Raw genomic sequence first — 16,771 nt, forward strand, 5'->3', positions numbered from 1 at the left:
AGCTATGTGATACCTGCACCTGTTGACTGAGGTTTTCTCTCTTGCCCAGTTCCTGTAGTCCTTAAGTCCCAAAGAAATCACACAAATGTAGCACACCTTAAAAGATTATTCTACAGTATACTTTATCTTCCACCTTTTTGGGGGATTGCTTGAATGTCATATCTGGCATATAAAAATTGTACAAACAATTCAAGCCTATTTACACAATCCACTTCTTTGCAAAAATAAATTTATTTTGTTGGTTTTTTTAGTACAAAAACAGCCTCACAGTTCTTTGGCTCTGCATTTCATTAGCACTGCATGTTGTTCTTTTTTTGATTTGGGTACTGTGAAATGTTTCTTTTGCTTCAAAGGTGACAAACACATAGTCTCTTCCTATTATTTTAGAGTGGTACCAGGTCTGGGTTATAGAGAATAATCATGAATCTGGCATATTTGTAGGCAATATATTATGCTAATATTCTCCACATATTTCTCTTTATGAAGCAAGCACACTCTAATTTTGACTTGTTTTAAGCACCATATGATTTAGAAACACCTCACTTAGATTAAAACAAGCATTAGTAATTCCTTGAATTCAGCTTGAAGAGACTTAGGCAATTGCATCCATTAAACAAATTCAAGTCATCAATTCTTTCAAAACTTGTCAGGTTTCAATTTGGCCGAAAAATGAGATAAATCTAGTAACTCGAAATGTTTTTTTTTTTATTTCTTCCAACTACATTTCTTCTGGCCTATGTATTAGCTCACAATTCTGTAAAAATGTAATGATCATGATGACTTTCTACCTTGATAATTTTACAAAATTGAATATGTTTCATGTATAATGTAGGAGGTCCTTATGTATTTCTGCTGCTTTCATTGGTTAATAAAGAAACTGCCTTGGTTTTTTGATAGGGCAGAATTTAGATAGGTGGAGTAGACAGAACAGAATGCTGGGAGGAAGGCAATGAGGCAGATGCCATGGCTCTCCTCTCCGAGATGGATGTGGGTTAGAATCTTCCCAGTAAGCCACGACCTCATAATGGCTTCCCCAATTAAAACATCTCTTTTCTGTCTCTCATCTTTGTCCTCCCTCAATCTCATCTATCCTTTTCCCTCAAGTTTTCCCCCATCTTCCCTTCTCTTTCTCTTCCATCCTTCCTTCTTTTCTAACCCCCTTGCTTTTAATTTTGTCAGGCGATCTTGTCTATTTCCTATTTCCAGGCCAACCTATGCTTGTTTTTCTTAGGGTTCACCTAGCTTATCTTGGATCATGAACTGTAGGCTCAATATCCTTTACTTTATAGTTAGTATATACTTATGAGTGAGTACATACCATTTCCCTTTTTCTGAGTCTGGGTTACCTCACTCGGGATGTTTTTTTTTCTAGTTCCATCATTAGCATTCAAATTTCAATATGTCATCATTTTTTACCACTGAGTATTACTCCAATTTGTAAATGTGCCACATCTTCTTTATCCATTCTTCTGTTTAGGGGCATCTAGGTTGTTTCTAATTTCTGACTGTTACAAATAATGCTGCTATGAACATAGTTGAACAGATGTTCTTTTAGTAAAATTGAGCAACTTTTGGGTATATGTCCAAGAGTGATGTTGTTGGGTCCTGAGGTAGGTTAATTCCCAGTATTGTCATAAAATCAGACAGATTGACAAATGAAATAGAATTGAAGACCCTGATATTAATCCACACACCTATGAACAACTGATTTTTGATTAATTATACAATGGAAAAAATGAAAGCTTCTTCAACAAATGGTACTGGCATAACTGGATATCAACATGTAGAAGAAAGAAAATAGGTCCATATCTATTCTCAAGCACAACACTCAAGTCCAAATGAATTAAAGACCTTACTATAAATCCAACCACACTGAACCTGATAAAAAAAGAAAGTGGGAAGTCGCCTTCAATGCATGGGCACAAGAGAACACTTCCTACATATAACACCAGTAGTACTGACACTGAAAGCCACTATAAATAAATGGGGTCTCATGAAACTGAGAAGCCTCTGTAAAGCAAATAACACAGTCAATAAGACAAAAAGGCAGCCTACTGAATGGGAAGAGATCTTCATCAACCCCACATCAGCAGAGGACTGATCTCCAAAATATACAAAAATCTCAAGAAATTAGATAATCGCCTATAATAGTCAAGCTTGTAGTCATGTTATCTAGATTTTATAGATGTAAAGAGATGTATATGAGACGGATAGGCATTCTTTAAACCTTTCAAAGCTTTGAAATTTAAAATGTTTAAGCATTTAGAACTTTCCATGAAGCTGAAACATATCTGTTCCTGGCAGCACCAATTACTTCAAGAGAAAGATGGGTATTGAAGAGGCTCCTTATGGAGTTGGTGAGCCATTTGGACAAGAAACTGCTCTTGCCTGGACTGCTTGATGAACTGGACATGCAGGACCCACAGAGATATGGCCATTGAACTTGCCTAAAGGTGAGACAATCCTTTGGGGTTCTTGCTTCATTAAAGAGTCTGCCAGACATTCTGCAGTACACAGAAAATAAGTGACTGACAAATTGCCAATATAGGCAGAACTGTCTTTGAAATTTCCTGCTTTGTGGAAAAGTCTAATGGATGCTATAGGCCTGTTAGATGAATATTGGATGCCACAATGACATAGAACTTTGGGTGACTGTTCAGGCAGCAAGATGTCTCTGTCAATTCTCGAGTTTTTGAAGTTGCTTACAATATACGTCCTAAGTGATTACCAATGATTGATAAAGGAACTACTTTGGGTCTATAGTAGAGCTATAGGGGAACAAATCTAGGCAGAAAAAACTAAACTGAATGCTGGGAGAGAGAAGGCAGGGTCAAAGAGAAGCTATGTAGACCCATTGGAGAGAGACACCAGAAATTTAGCCAGTAAGGCACAGCCACATGACAATACATAAATTAGTAGAGGTAAGTTAAATTAATATATAAGAGCTAGCCAATAATAAGCTAGAGCTAAACGGGCAAGCAGTGATTTAATTAATACAGTTTCTATGTGATTATTTTGGTTCTGGGCAGGTGGGACAAACAAGCAGCCTCCTCCAACACCTTTTGTTTTCTTATTGCTCTAGCTAGAATTCCAAACACTATACTGAATATATATTGAGAGTGAACAGGTTTGCCTTGTTCCTGGTTTTAGTGGAATCATTATAAGTTTCTTTTTATTTAATTTGATATTGGCTGTATGCTTGCTGTATATTGCTTTTATTGTGATTAGATAAATTCCATGTATCTCTGATCTCTCCAAGATCTTTTTTATGAAGCAATGTGCATTTTTCAAAAGCATTTTTACCATCTCATGAGATTATCATATGGTTTTCTGTTTCAATTTATTTATGTGGTGAATTACTTTGACAGATTTTCGTATGTTGAATCATCCATGCATCTCTGGGATGAAACCAACTTGATCATGGTGGATGAATTTTTGTTATGGTCTTGAATTCAAGTTGCCAGTATTTTATTGAGTATTTTTACATCAATGTTCATGAGGGAGATTGGTCTGTAATTCTCTTTCTTAGATGAGTCTTTGTGTGGTTTGGGTAATAGGGTAAATGTAGCCTCATAAAGAGCTTGGCAACATTCTGTCTGTTTCTATTGTGTAGAACAATATGATGAGTATAGGTATTAGCTCTTCTTGGAAGATCTTGTAGAATTCTGCTTTGAAATCATTGGATCCTGGAATTTTGTTTTCATTGAGAGACCCTTGATGAATTCTATTTCCTTAGAGGTTAAAGATCTCTTTAAATTGTTTATCTGGTCTTGATTTAGTTATAATATGTGGTACCTATCCAGAACTTGGTCCATTTCTTTTATATTTTTCAATTTAGTGGAGTATAGGTTTTCAAAGTATGACCTACTGATTCTTTGGATTCCTCAGTATATGTTGTTATGTCCCCTTTTCATTTTTGATTTTGTTAATTTAGATATTCTTTCTCTACCTTTGGTTAGTTTTCATAAGGCTTCATCTATCTTGTTGATTTTCTGAAAAGAAAACAGCTCTTTCTTTCATTGATTTTTATACTGTTTTGTTGGGTTTTTATTTATTTCATACCTTAATTGATTATTTCCTGTCATCTGTTCCTCCTGGATGACTCTGTTTCTTTTTATTCTAGAGCTTTCAATACTGTTTACTTTCTAGTGTGAGATTTCTCCATTTTCTTTATGTAGGCATTTTGTGCTATGAACTTTTCTTTTAGCACTGTTTTCATAGTGGCTTATTTGTTTAGGTATGTTGTGCATTCATTTTCGTTGAATTCTAGGAAATATTTAATTTATTTATTTGTTCCTTGATCCAGGAGTGATTCAGTTGAGCATTGTTAAATTTTGATAAGTTTGGAGGATTTCTGTAATTAGTATTGTTGTTGAATTCTACCTTTAAGTCATGGTTATCTGAGAAGATACAGTGGATTGCTCCAAATTTTTTTTTATCTGTTGAAGTTTCCTTTGTTACTGAGTATATAGTCAATTTTAGAGAGGGTTCAATGAGGTGCTACTGAGAAGTAGATATATTTATGTCTGTTTCCATGGAATGTTCTATAGATATCTGTTACATACATTTGAGTTATATCATCTGATGTGAGATTTCCCTCTGTATGCTGTGAATATCATTAGTTAATAAAGGACTGCTTTGGGTCTGTTCAGGGCAGAATATAGGTAGGTGGGGGAAAAACTAAACAGAATGTTGGGAGAAGGAAGGCAGAGTTTACATAAGTCATATAGTCTTGCCAGAGCCAGACAATACTTTACCCAGTAAGCCACAGCCACGTGGCAATACACGGATTACTATAAATGGGTTAAATTAAGATAGAAGTGTTAGCATACAAGCAGTTAGAGCTAATGGACCAAGCAGAGATAAATAGTATAGTTTGTGTATGATTATCTTGGTTCTGGGTGGCCAGGAAGAACAAGCAACCCTATAAAAACAAATTGGCACAACATTGTGGACTAAATTGATGCGAAACCTGAAAAACCTTAAAGAGGAATCCTAGACACAAAAGAACAGAGTTAAGCATGGTTTGGTCGCAGCATTTTCTTGGGTAGGCTCTGTTTGCTAGAAGCAAGCAGAGCTGCGGTTCCCTTAAGAGAGGATTTCCTGAGTCAGCAGTAGTAGAAAAAAAGTCACTCTACTTTGAAATGGTGGCTTTCAGACTTCCACCACGTTGGACTGTGTGAAGCAAGCAGAGAGTACTATATATACTCTAGTAATGACACAGCTTAAGTTTTTAAGAAGTGTTTAGCATTTCAAAAAAAACTCCTGGACAATAAAGAATTACAAATATACAATAAGACAAATTCAGATGAAAAAGACCTCTAAATGAGACATAGTGTGTTTTTTAAAAAATGTACATAGGCTTGAGAGAGGAAAAAAATTAGATAGGTATAAAAATAATTAAATGGTATTAAAATTAAAAAATGGTAAAGTCTTTAAAGAGATAATACAGATAGTCATAGATTAAAGGAATAAAATGAAAATAAGCCATGTAGAGATGGACTATACACAGAGTCTGGATTATGTATATTATTGTGTTTTCTTTGAATTTTATGACTGTGAATGAGCTAAGTAAAGAGAGACATTTCATTTTATGGACTGCTAAGCTAAATTAGTATAGATATTTTAAAGGTTCCTTGACTTCAGAATTTGGGCCTAAGGGTATGTTGCTTTGAGAAAGAGGTTCTTCTTTTGTTTCCACCAAAGATGAGAATCTGAGGAATTCTCCCAGACTAATGTGGTTTGATGAACCAAGAGCCCCTCAAAGGTTGCCTTGAATACCTCTCAAAAATTACTTTGCTCAATAAACAGCAGGAAGAGGTTCAGACAGTACTATGCCCATATTCCCAAATATTTTCGAAAAATGTTTGTTTACATTTAAAGGGGGATATGCTATAGAGATTTGCAATGGTATGGATATTGGTTTATTGATACAAATTTAAGGTCAATTTTGTTATACTATATAATATATATGTATATATATTTCTGCTCTAGATTAAATATAGGTTAATAGATAACCATGTATAATAGTCAATCTTGTAGTTATGTTAATTAGATTTTCTAGATGTACAGATATGTATTTCAGGTAGATAGGTATTTTTTTCAAACCTTTCAAAAACTATAGAATATGGTGTTTAAGTTATTTAAGAATTTAGGACTTCATGAAAATAAAACACAGCTGCTCCTGACAGCACCGATTACTTAAAGAGGAAGATGGGCATTGAAGAAGCTCCTTATGGAGTTTGCTAGCCATTTGGGCAAGAAACTGTTCTTGCCTGGACAGCTTGATGAACTGGACATTCAGGACCCACAGAGAAATGACTGCTGAACTTTCCTAAAGGTAAGATGATCCTTTGGGGACCCTGATTTATGAAAGAGTCTGCTAGACATTATGCAGAACACAGAAGAAAGTGACTGACAAACTGTCAATATAGGCCAAGATGTCTTTGAAATTTCCTGATTTATGGAAAAGTCTACTGGATACCATGGGCCTGTAGGCTGAAGATGGATGTCCCAATGGTAAAGAAGAACTTTGGGTAGCTGTTCAGACAGCAAGATGTCTCTGTCAATTCTAAAGTTTTGGAAGTTGCTTACAATGAACTTCCTGTTTACTTAGGTAATATTATATCCTTCTGGATTCTGATGGAGTTGAAGAATTTATAGTTATAACTTTCCTTAATTATGATACAAGATAAAGTAGATATAAATGTTGTAACTATAATTCTTGCTTGATATACGTTTGTTATATTTTGTTATGTTATAGTTAAACTCTTCCTTGGTATTTAAACAGACAAGGGGCAATGATGTCAGATTACCCTCTGTATGCTGTGAATATCATTAGTTACGAAAGGACTGCTTTGGGCCTGTGAAAGGTAGAATATAGGTAGGTGGGAAAAAACTAAACTGAATGTTGGGAGAAGGAAGGCAGAGTTTAGAAAAGCCATGTAGCCCTACCAGAGCCAGACAATACTTTACCCAGTAAGCCACAGCCATATGGCAATACACAGATTACTAGAAATGGATTAAATTAAGATAGAAGAGTTAGCCAATAAGAAGTTAGAGCTAATGGGCCAAGCAGTGATTTAAATAATATAGTTTCTGTGTGATTATTTTGGTTCTGGTCAGCCAGGATGAACTAGCAGCCTCCTAACAACAACAACAACAACAACAGCAACAAAAAACATCTGTTAGTTCTTTGTTATTTCTGTTAACTTTCTGTCTGACAGGCATGTCCATTTGTGAGAGTGAGTTGATCATTTCTCGTACAATTAGCATGTGAGGTTGGAAATTTGATTTAAACTTGAGTAATGTTTCTTTTATATATCTTGGTGCTCTTTTATTTGGGGCACAGATGTTCAGAATTGAGACTTTACCCTGAGAATTTTTCCTGTGATGAGTATTAAATATCCTTCTCTGTCTCTTTTGAGTGATTTTAGTTTGAAATATATTTTGATAGATATTAGAATAGCCACTTCTACTTTTTTTCTTAGGTCCATTTAATTGGAAAACCTTTACTCAATCCTTTACTCTGAATTAATGCCTTTCTTTGATTTTGAGGTGTGTTTCTTATTTCTTATATGTAGCAGAAAATGGATCTGTTTTACTATCTATTCTGTTAACCTTAAAAAAGAATAGGTGAATTGAGACCACTGATATTATGAGATATTAATGACCAATGGTTGTTACTTCCTATCATTTTTTGGTGGTAGTGTTTATATATTTCTCTTCTTTTGGGTTTGCTGATGTAAGATGTAAGTTATCTGTTGTCTGTGTTTTTTTTAACTTTTTATTTATTATTATTTTTTTCAAAGTTTATTAAATTATGAAAGTTTCCATTTCTGCCCCTCCTCCCAATAACCTCCCACTCCCCCCTCCTCCTCCTCCTCCCTCTCCATCCCTAAGAGCAGTCAGGGCTTCCAGCCCTGTGGGAAGTTCAAGTTCCTCCCTCCTCCCTCCAGGTCCAGGAAGGTGAGTATCCAAACAGACTGGATCCCAAAAATCCAGTATATGCAGAGGAAACAAGTCCCAGTGTCATTGTCAATGGCTTTTCAGAAAGGCTCCGGGCCAGCCACATTCAGAGAATCTGGTTGGATCGCGTCCTCGTTCAGTCCCAGTCCAACTGGCCTTGGTGGTGAACTCTCATTAGATCAGTCCCCTTGTATCAGTGGGTGATCGCACCCCTCGCGGTTCTGAGTTTTTTTTTCATGTTCTTCCTCCTTCTGTTCCTCATTTGGACCATGGGGGGCTCAGTTCGGTGCTCCAATGTGGGTCTCTGTCTGTATCGCCATCCATCGTCGGATGAAGGATCTATGGTGATAAGCAAAATCTTCCTCAGTATGGTTATAGGCCAAGGCCGGTTCAGGCACCCTCTCCTCTGTCCAGAGAACAATCTGGGGATCTCTCCTTGGACCTGGGATCCCATTTATAATCAAGTCTCTTGTAAACCCTAAAATGACTCCCTTAGTTGAGATATATTCTTCCCTGATCCCATATTCATCCTTCCTCCCTCCCCCCATCTCAGTCCCCCGAGTTTTCCCCATTCCTCCCCTACTCCCTTCTCTCTAACCCTCTCCCCTTCCAACAACCTTCCCACCCACCCCCCCATGCACTCGAGGTTACCTGGGACTCTTGTCTATTTCCAATCTCCAGGAGGATAAGTACATGATTTTCTTCAGGTTCACCTTCTTATTTAGCTTTTCTAGGATCTTGAATAATAGGCTCAAAGACCTTTCCACTCTTGGGAATATACCCAAGAGATGCCCTATCATACCACAAAAGCATTTGTTTAACTATGTTCATAGCAGCACTATTTGTAATAGCCAGAACCTGGAAACAACCTAGGTGCCCCTCAATAGAAGAATGGTTAAAGAAGGTGTGGAACATATATACACTAGAGTTTTACTCAGCGGTAAAAAACAATGACATCTTGAATTTTGCATGCAAATGGATGGAAATAGAAAACGCTTTACTGAGTGAGGTAAGCCAGACCCAAAAAGAGGAATATGTTGTCTGTGTTTTTAATGGTGCTACTTTATAGGGTATAGCCCCTTGTGGCTGATTATAAGCCCCACCCACACTCAGTGAAGGCTCAGAGATCTGGGAGCAGTATCCCCACACTGGCAACCATCCTCCACTGGATCTGAGACCATAGCAGTTGTATCCTTGACTACCCCTGGAGAAAAGAGTGTTTGGGTTCCCAGATTGAGGGCACAGCTCTCTAGATCATTTCTCCCTGAGCCACATCCAATGCCCCCCCAGTGAAACTCCAGAAACTTCACTGGAGCAGTGGAAGAGTCTCACTATAGCTATCACCATCCCCCACAACATCTCTGACCACTGCAGCCTTGGTCCTGACTGCCCTTGGAGAGGTGAGTGTGTTGGTTTCTAGCTTGAGGGCATTGCTTTCCAGGACGTAACCCATGGAGGAACATCCTGTGCTCCACCACCAACCACCACACCCCAGAGACCCCTCAGATTAGCCTCTCCATACCTGCAACCATCCCCAATTACATTTATGACCATGGGAGTTTTGACCCTGACTGCCCCTGGAGAGGAGTTTCCAGAATTGCATCATCAACTACCCAAAGCATGGTCTCACCTACATAAGGAGGAAGAGAGACTACCTAAGCCATAAACTCCACTTGCACTAATTCCAGGAAGAAAGATCCCCTGAAGCAGAGACTTAATCTGCATTCCTTGGAGGAAGAGATGAATAGGTTCCAATGCAAGAATACATTAAACAACCTAAAAAATAATATGACAACATTTGTACCTAGTGGTCCAACAAAGGAAGACCTGAACATCCAAAGGCAGAAGAGGCAGAAGAAAACATCCTTAAATATAACTTTATGAAGAAGACAGAGACCCTTAAAGAGATGAAAAATTCCCTTAAAGAAATTGAAGAAAAAAACAAACAAAAAATGAAAAAAATCAACAAATCTTGTAAAGAGATCTAAGAAAAGCAAGAAAGTACACCCAAACAGGTGAAACAGTTTAAACAGTTCAAGACTTGAAAATTGAAGTAGAGACAAGAAAGAAAACACAAACTGAAAGATATTTTGGAAATGGGAAATCAGGGTAAATGAACAGGAACTACTGATGAAAGAATAAGAAACATATTACATGAGGTGGAAGAGAGAATCTCAGGAGTTGAAGATACAGTAGAGAAATAGATTCATAGTTCAAAGAAAATGTTAAACCCAACAAATCCTTAACACAAAACAACAAGAAAATCTGGAACACCATGAAAAGACTACACCTAAGAATAATAGGTATATAAAAAGGTACAAGACCTCCAGACCAAAGGCACAGAAAATATATTCAATAAAATCATAGAAGAAAACTTTTCTATCCTAAAAAAAAAGGTATGACTTTGAAGGTTCAAAAAACTTAGAAAACAGAAAATGGACTGGAACAAAAAAATCCCCTTACCATATAATAATTAAAACACTAACCATACAGAATAAAGAAAGAATATTAAGCAATGCAAAAGAAAAGGGTCAAGTAGCATATAAAGGCTTATATATCAGAATTACACCCAACTTCTCAATGGAAATTCTGAAAGCCAGAAGGTCCTGTACAGCTGCTGACACTAAAAGACCATAGATGGAGGGCCAGATTATTATACTCAGCAAAGCTTTCAATCATGATAGATGGAGAAAACAAGATATTCCATGAAAAAAAATTTAAACAAAACCTATTCAGAAATCCAGCCTTACTGAAAGTACTAGAAAGAAAATTCCAGCTCTAGAAAGTTAGCTGTACCCACAGAAACATAGGCAACAGATAATCTCACACCTCACAGTAGCAAACACCAAAGAAGGGAAACACACACACATTGTATTCCTTTAATATATGATGAGAAATGGGTGTGGTTTTGCTTATATATGTGGATATCTTGTTAGTTTAGTTTCTATTTGCATATGACTGGTTGTGACAAAAAGCAAACTGAGGAAGACAGCGCTTATTTCATCTCAGAATTATCAATTCCATCATGAAGGGACATCAGGGCAGGAATTGAAGAAAGAACTTGAAGAAGAAATGAGAGCAGACATTATGCAAGAATGGAACTCTGTTTGCTGGCTTGTTCTTCATTGCTTTCTCAACACACTATTTTTTACAACCCAGGACCATAAGCCTAGGGGTGGCTCTGTTCATAGTGGGTTGTACACTTCATCACTATCAACCAAGAAAATGGCCAACAAACATTCCAGGAAGTTTAATTTTTGGATCATAAACTTTGTTCCATTTAAGGTCTTTGATTCTCTTAATACAATATAAAGACAATGAATTAGATTTTTTTCAAAATATTTACTCAGTTGACAATCAGTAATATTTTATGTGTCAGTATTTATTTTTAATTCAGAGATCAAACTCTGGCATCCTTGTGCTTAAATTTTTAAAAAGCTTTAAATGTGATGTGAAATCTGTATGATAGGTTAAGTGTTTATGATCAAGACATATTTAGGTTTCAATTCTACTATTATATTAATGTTTCATTTTAGGAATATTCTTTCCCTTGGTCTTGAATTCTTTTTATATTATAAAGAACACATTAGATAATATGTCAAACTTCACTTAATTACCAATAGTCACAACTTTATATTTTATTATTTCTTTTTTGTTTACAGATAAAATTGACTGCCATGTAACTCATAGTAAAAGAGTATGAAATTTCAGACATGAGCTGAGTGTGGTGGCCTGACTCTGTAGTCCGGTTACTTGAATAGATCCAGGAGAGCATAATCAAATAGGAAAACAAAACAAACAAACAAACAAGACAAAAGAGGCCCAACAACTTCCAGAGATTATGTATTTTGGAGAGGACTTAATTTAGAAAGATCTCAAAGAAAGTGAATAAAGTGGATTGCTATTCTATAGGTCATTTTAGACCTTCCTGAGCAAGTGAAATAAACCTTACTAAGGTTGTAAATAAGGAATTTTATCTATGAGTTAATTATGTAGTTAATATGAAAGTGGCTTAAAAATAAATCATGATGAATCAGTTTTCATTTAATAGTGTGTCTAGAGCATATGAGAAATGGAAGACTAATAGTATGTTATTAACTTATTTAAAAAAATAATTAAATTGGTGATTATAATTCTCCTGATAGTAGAAGTAAGATATTCTCAGAGGAATCTGAGAAGGTGATATATTTCAAATTCCCAAGTGTTTCTAAAATCCTTTTTCCCCTTCTAACTCCATGAATCAGATTCAGAAACATTGTTCATATTTGGAAGGTGGTATGAGAAAGGCTAATGCTGACCATTGATGTAGGTAAGTTGATAATCACAGGTTTTGTGGAACAAAGTAAAGAACAAGACATAGGCCATAGAGGAATGAATTTATTTTCTTTAGATCTGTTCTTCAGTAAATGTTTGTGCTGGAAAACAAAATTGTAACCCTCCATTCCTGATTTCTTTTCCCATTGGTTAAACAGAAAAAGTAACTTATACTAATAGCTATTTTCTAAACTAGAGTTTACAACTTAACAAATTATTGATATTGTTTAAAAAGGCAAGTGGGCTAAATTTTCATAGCACTTAAATGGTCCATAATGTGTTTCTGTAACTGCAAAAATAAAGCAAATGATAAGAAAGGAATAATGGAAAGTCATTGAAAATTTCTTTAAATTGTGCTTCTTTACTGGGAATAACATATTGTTAAGAAAAATATTAAACAGAGATGATAACATAAATTGGCAGCCTTGTTTTCATTTCCCACAATTTGTCTATGCAAAATTACACAATTACAATTTATGTCACAAATAGATGACTTCAATAATAAAGCAGTGAGCTTATGTCTACCAACAAAAAGATTTTGTCTTTTTAATTCCTCAAGGCAGAAACGAATGACTTTTTACAAAGTGAGTTTGATGACATGACCTTTGAACTATTGGTTGCTTAGTAATGCTTAGTAATGTTTTCAATTCCTTTCTAACATATATGGAATTTGTTTCTACTGAGCGAGTTCTCTTTGGAAAAGTAGTCAGGTAGTTCTACATGTACTGCTGTGTGAGAGAGGAGCAAACACATGATGATTGATCAAAGCTGCATCTTTCAGAATTGTATCAGAAAGGAGCCAAATCCAAGAATGTTATTCTTGACAAAAGCCACAATAATCTGAGTTGATAACATTCAGGAACTGATTAGAGCCTCATACTCCCAAATTCTAACTCTCTTGTCACAGGAAGTAAGTCATTTGTGTTTCAACAAAATGAGAATTTTAAATAACTTCTTCAGGACTTGTCGGTTGAATTACAATTTCCTAGTCTTACATTCCAATGTATCTCTTGTATAAAAAACATTTGGAGGAATTAAACAGGTAACTAACAAGTAGAGATTTCCTTTTTGTGTTTGGAGAAGAGAGCCTGGTGAGTAATAAAGTAGGAAAATATGGTTTTAAAGAGAAGAGTAGCAGAGTAACTATTCCTATAATAAACATTACTTGTGCCAGAAAATTTTATTTGTCATTTGTGTTTGAAAGATAATTATGTGCGACAATGTTACTACTTTCATAAGTGTTGACATATTATCTATAAAATGTTTATAAATGTATATCATCTGATGCTGATAATTTTTTCACATACATTTGGGCAAAATTTGCTCTCTTTCAAATTTACCTTTGCTAAAGTAAGGTACCTTCAATATACAGAATATATTTAAAGTATAAAAGTCAAATACAATTTATATACTTTTCAGGGTAAAGCTAGGGATATAGTCTCTCAAGTGAAATTGAACAACTTCCTTAAATTCTCCAAGACTCAGTTATTTTATTTACTAAATATGGATAATACTATACAAATTACTATTGATAAAAATATAACTGAGTCTGTCTCTTGACAAGCACTCAAACAAATGCTGAGTCTTCTAGCTGAGGTCTGTACACATGACAATGTACCAATATTCTTTTTTGGGTGGTAGTATAAATAAATCTTTGGGTATTTTAGCATATTTCATTTTTTATATCCCATGCAAATAATTATTTCTACTTATACCACCATTTCGATGGAATCCTGACCCTAACATCTCAACGAGTCTCTTGCTTCTCCTCTTGTTCTTCTATATCTTATTCTTCAAAGAGTGGTTAGAGCCATCTGAACAAAAGGTAAGTCAGAATATGCCAGTTCTTCTGCATGCTTGACTTGTCATTTAGAATAAAATCACATTCTTGAATATGGCCTATAAAACCATGAAAGATCTAGCACTAACTCACTTTTCTCACTGAACATGACCTCTGCTCCTGCCACTGGGATTCCCCCTTCTGATATTTCTGTCTGGAGCTTTATAGTAAGTGTATTCTTAGCTCCTTCCTTACTCACTTCCAATCTAGATATACATTCCCACTCAATGAAGACTTTTTTTTGTTTGAAGTAATGGTTTTTCCTAAGACTCCACAATTTTTTTCTCTAATTCTTGCATTAGGTGCTGTACTCTAACATCTATGTAATTCTATTTTTGACTTATCATATTCAATTCAAATAGACTTTATTTTTAACTGGTATATATATATATATATATACATATATGTGTGTGTGTATGTGTGTGTGTGTATGTGTGTAAGCTTCACATCATAGATGGACAGATACAATGGATAATAATATGTAGTATGTAATATAATAGACAATAAATATTGAATATTACTGTAAAAATTTCTAAACAAATCTGGTTAGTAAACACATATTAAATTTATACTCCATCTAAACAAGTTTTCTCTTACACACACAAACATACAATAGTATATATACTCCATGACTATTCTGATTCTTTTAAATTAATTTTAAATTGATAAATAGGCTTATACTATTTAACTGTGTGGGATTGAAATTGAGAGTTTTATCTGAAATTCTCTAATAGCATTTTTTTGTTTCTGCTTGAGCTCATATTAAAATAAACACCTAATTTGTTTATTAGTGACAATAGTTAATAGTGACAGAAAAACCCATGGTGAAGACAGAGAAAAAGCATGTGACTTGTGTGATTCTTTTTTGAAAAAATTGTCTATTGACCACATGTAAGAAGATTTCAGCATCCTTCAAAGTTGTTGAATTTTTTTCTAATGTTTTATAAAATAGATGAAATAGCATGTTTCTTCTCTTCTATATACATGAAACATAATTGCCATTTTTATTAAAATGATTTTCTCACATAAGAAAGTAAGGCAAGTTTCTCTTCAAGTTTTCTATGGGGACTTTTTATTTCTAGGTTAACCCATCATTTGAACTCTCTAGCAGCATTCAAATGAGAGAAAACAGAATGAATGTGACTGAATTCATCCTCATGGGACTGACACAGAACCCCCAGCTGCAGAGAATTTTACTTTTGATGTTACTTATCACCTACATTGTCACTGTCACAGGAAACCTGCTCATTGTTGGGACCATAGTCTGTAGCCAGACTTTGAACTCCCCAATGTACTTCTTTCTGGCAATTTTATCTCTGATAGATGCATGCTATTCCTCTTCTATCATTCCTAAAATGCTGGCAGATTTGCTATCAGAGACAAAATCCATCTCATTCAATGGTTGCATGATGCAACTTTTTGTTGAACATTTCTTAGGAGCTTCAGAGATTGTCCTACTTGTGGTCATGGCCTATGACCGCTATGTGGCTATCTGTAGACCTCTGCACTATGTGACCAAGATGAACCACCGCACTTGCTGTTTCCTAGCAGGGGTGTGCTGGATAACGGGTTTTCTCCACTCTTTTGGGCAGATACTTGTAACTCTATGGATTCCTTTCTGTGGCCCTAATGTCATGGACCATTTTTGTTGTGACATCTTCCCCCTACTACAACTGGCCTGTGCTGACACATTCATCCTTGGTCTCCTGGTTGCTGCCAATGGTGGTGTAATCCCTGTGATCACCTTCACTATACTGCTGATGTCCTATGTGGTCATTTTGTGCTCCTTGAGGACACAGAGCTCTACTGGGAGGAAAAAGGCTCTTTCTACCTGTGGCTCCCATATCACAGTTGTGGTCTTGTTCTTTGTGCCATGTATTTATACATATTTGCGACCAGTGACAACTTTTCATCTGGATAAAGCCATAGCAGTGTTTTATACACTTGTCACTCCCATGTTAAATCCAATTATCTACACTGTACGAAATACAGAGGTTAAAAATGCAATTCGAATGTTACTAAGAAAGAATTCAATCTTGGATAATAAATGATTTAATATGAATATTTCATTTTTGTATTCTTCCACAATACTGCCTCTGATATATGAGAAATAAATTTCTAGACCTTCATTGTAGCCTAAAAGCATTAATACTATTAAACTCTACATGCATGTATCTCTGTATAGATATATCTGTTATTAATTAATTTTTTCAATTGAACACAATACAATAAAAAGTCAAATACAACTAGTTATAAAATAAATTATTATGCAGGTATATTAAATAATACTTGTATTTTGTGACCATTGTTTGTTGAAATCAGGGTTATTCAAATACAAGCACTGCGATACCATTACAGTCCATGCTGACACCTCAGTAACTACTTAAGTACTGGAAGCAATTAGAATGCACAATGTGAATATGATGGACCAGTATAAAATTATGTCTTATGTTAGACCTAGTGGGATGATATGAAGTTTTTTTCACATGGAAAGAAGGTAATGCAGTTTCAATTTATAAATTATTTCTAGACCTTTCCATTTAATGCTTTACTAGAAAATGTTTAAAAACAGTAGTGATTCTTATAATAACTCTCCATCGATCTCCGCAGCTTTCTAAATACCTATTTGAATGTAACTGAATGCATGTC

General features: G+C 35.3%; 1 protein-coding gene across 1 annotated transcript; it reads left to right on the forward strand.

Moving 5' to 3' along the window:
* The first annotated feature begins 15,240 nt into the window (after positions 1–15,240).
* LOC125393560 (olfactory receptor 4C12-like) lies at positions 15,241–16,173 on the forward strand. Its single transcript, XM_048424108.3, has one exon. It carries the CDS (start codon positions 15,241–15,243, stop codon positions 16,171–16,173), a length of 933 nt encoding a protein of 310 aa, XP_048280065.3.
* The last annotated feature ends 598 nt before the right edge of the window (positions 16,174–16,771 follow it).

This window comes from Myodes glareolus, chromosome 7 (assembly GCF_982192425.1).
Source record: "Myodes glareolus chromosome 7, mMyoGla1.1, whole genome shotgun sequence".
NCBI classification, from domain to species: Eukaryota; Metazoa; Chordata; class Mammalia; order Rodentia; family Cricetidae; genus Myodes; species Myodes glareolus.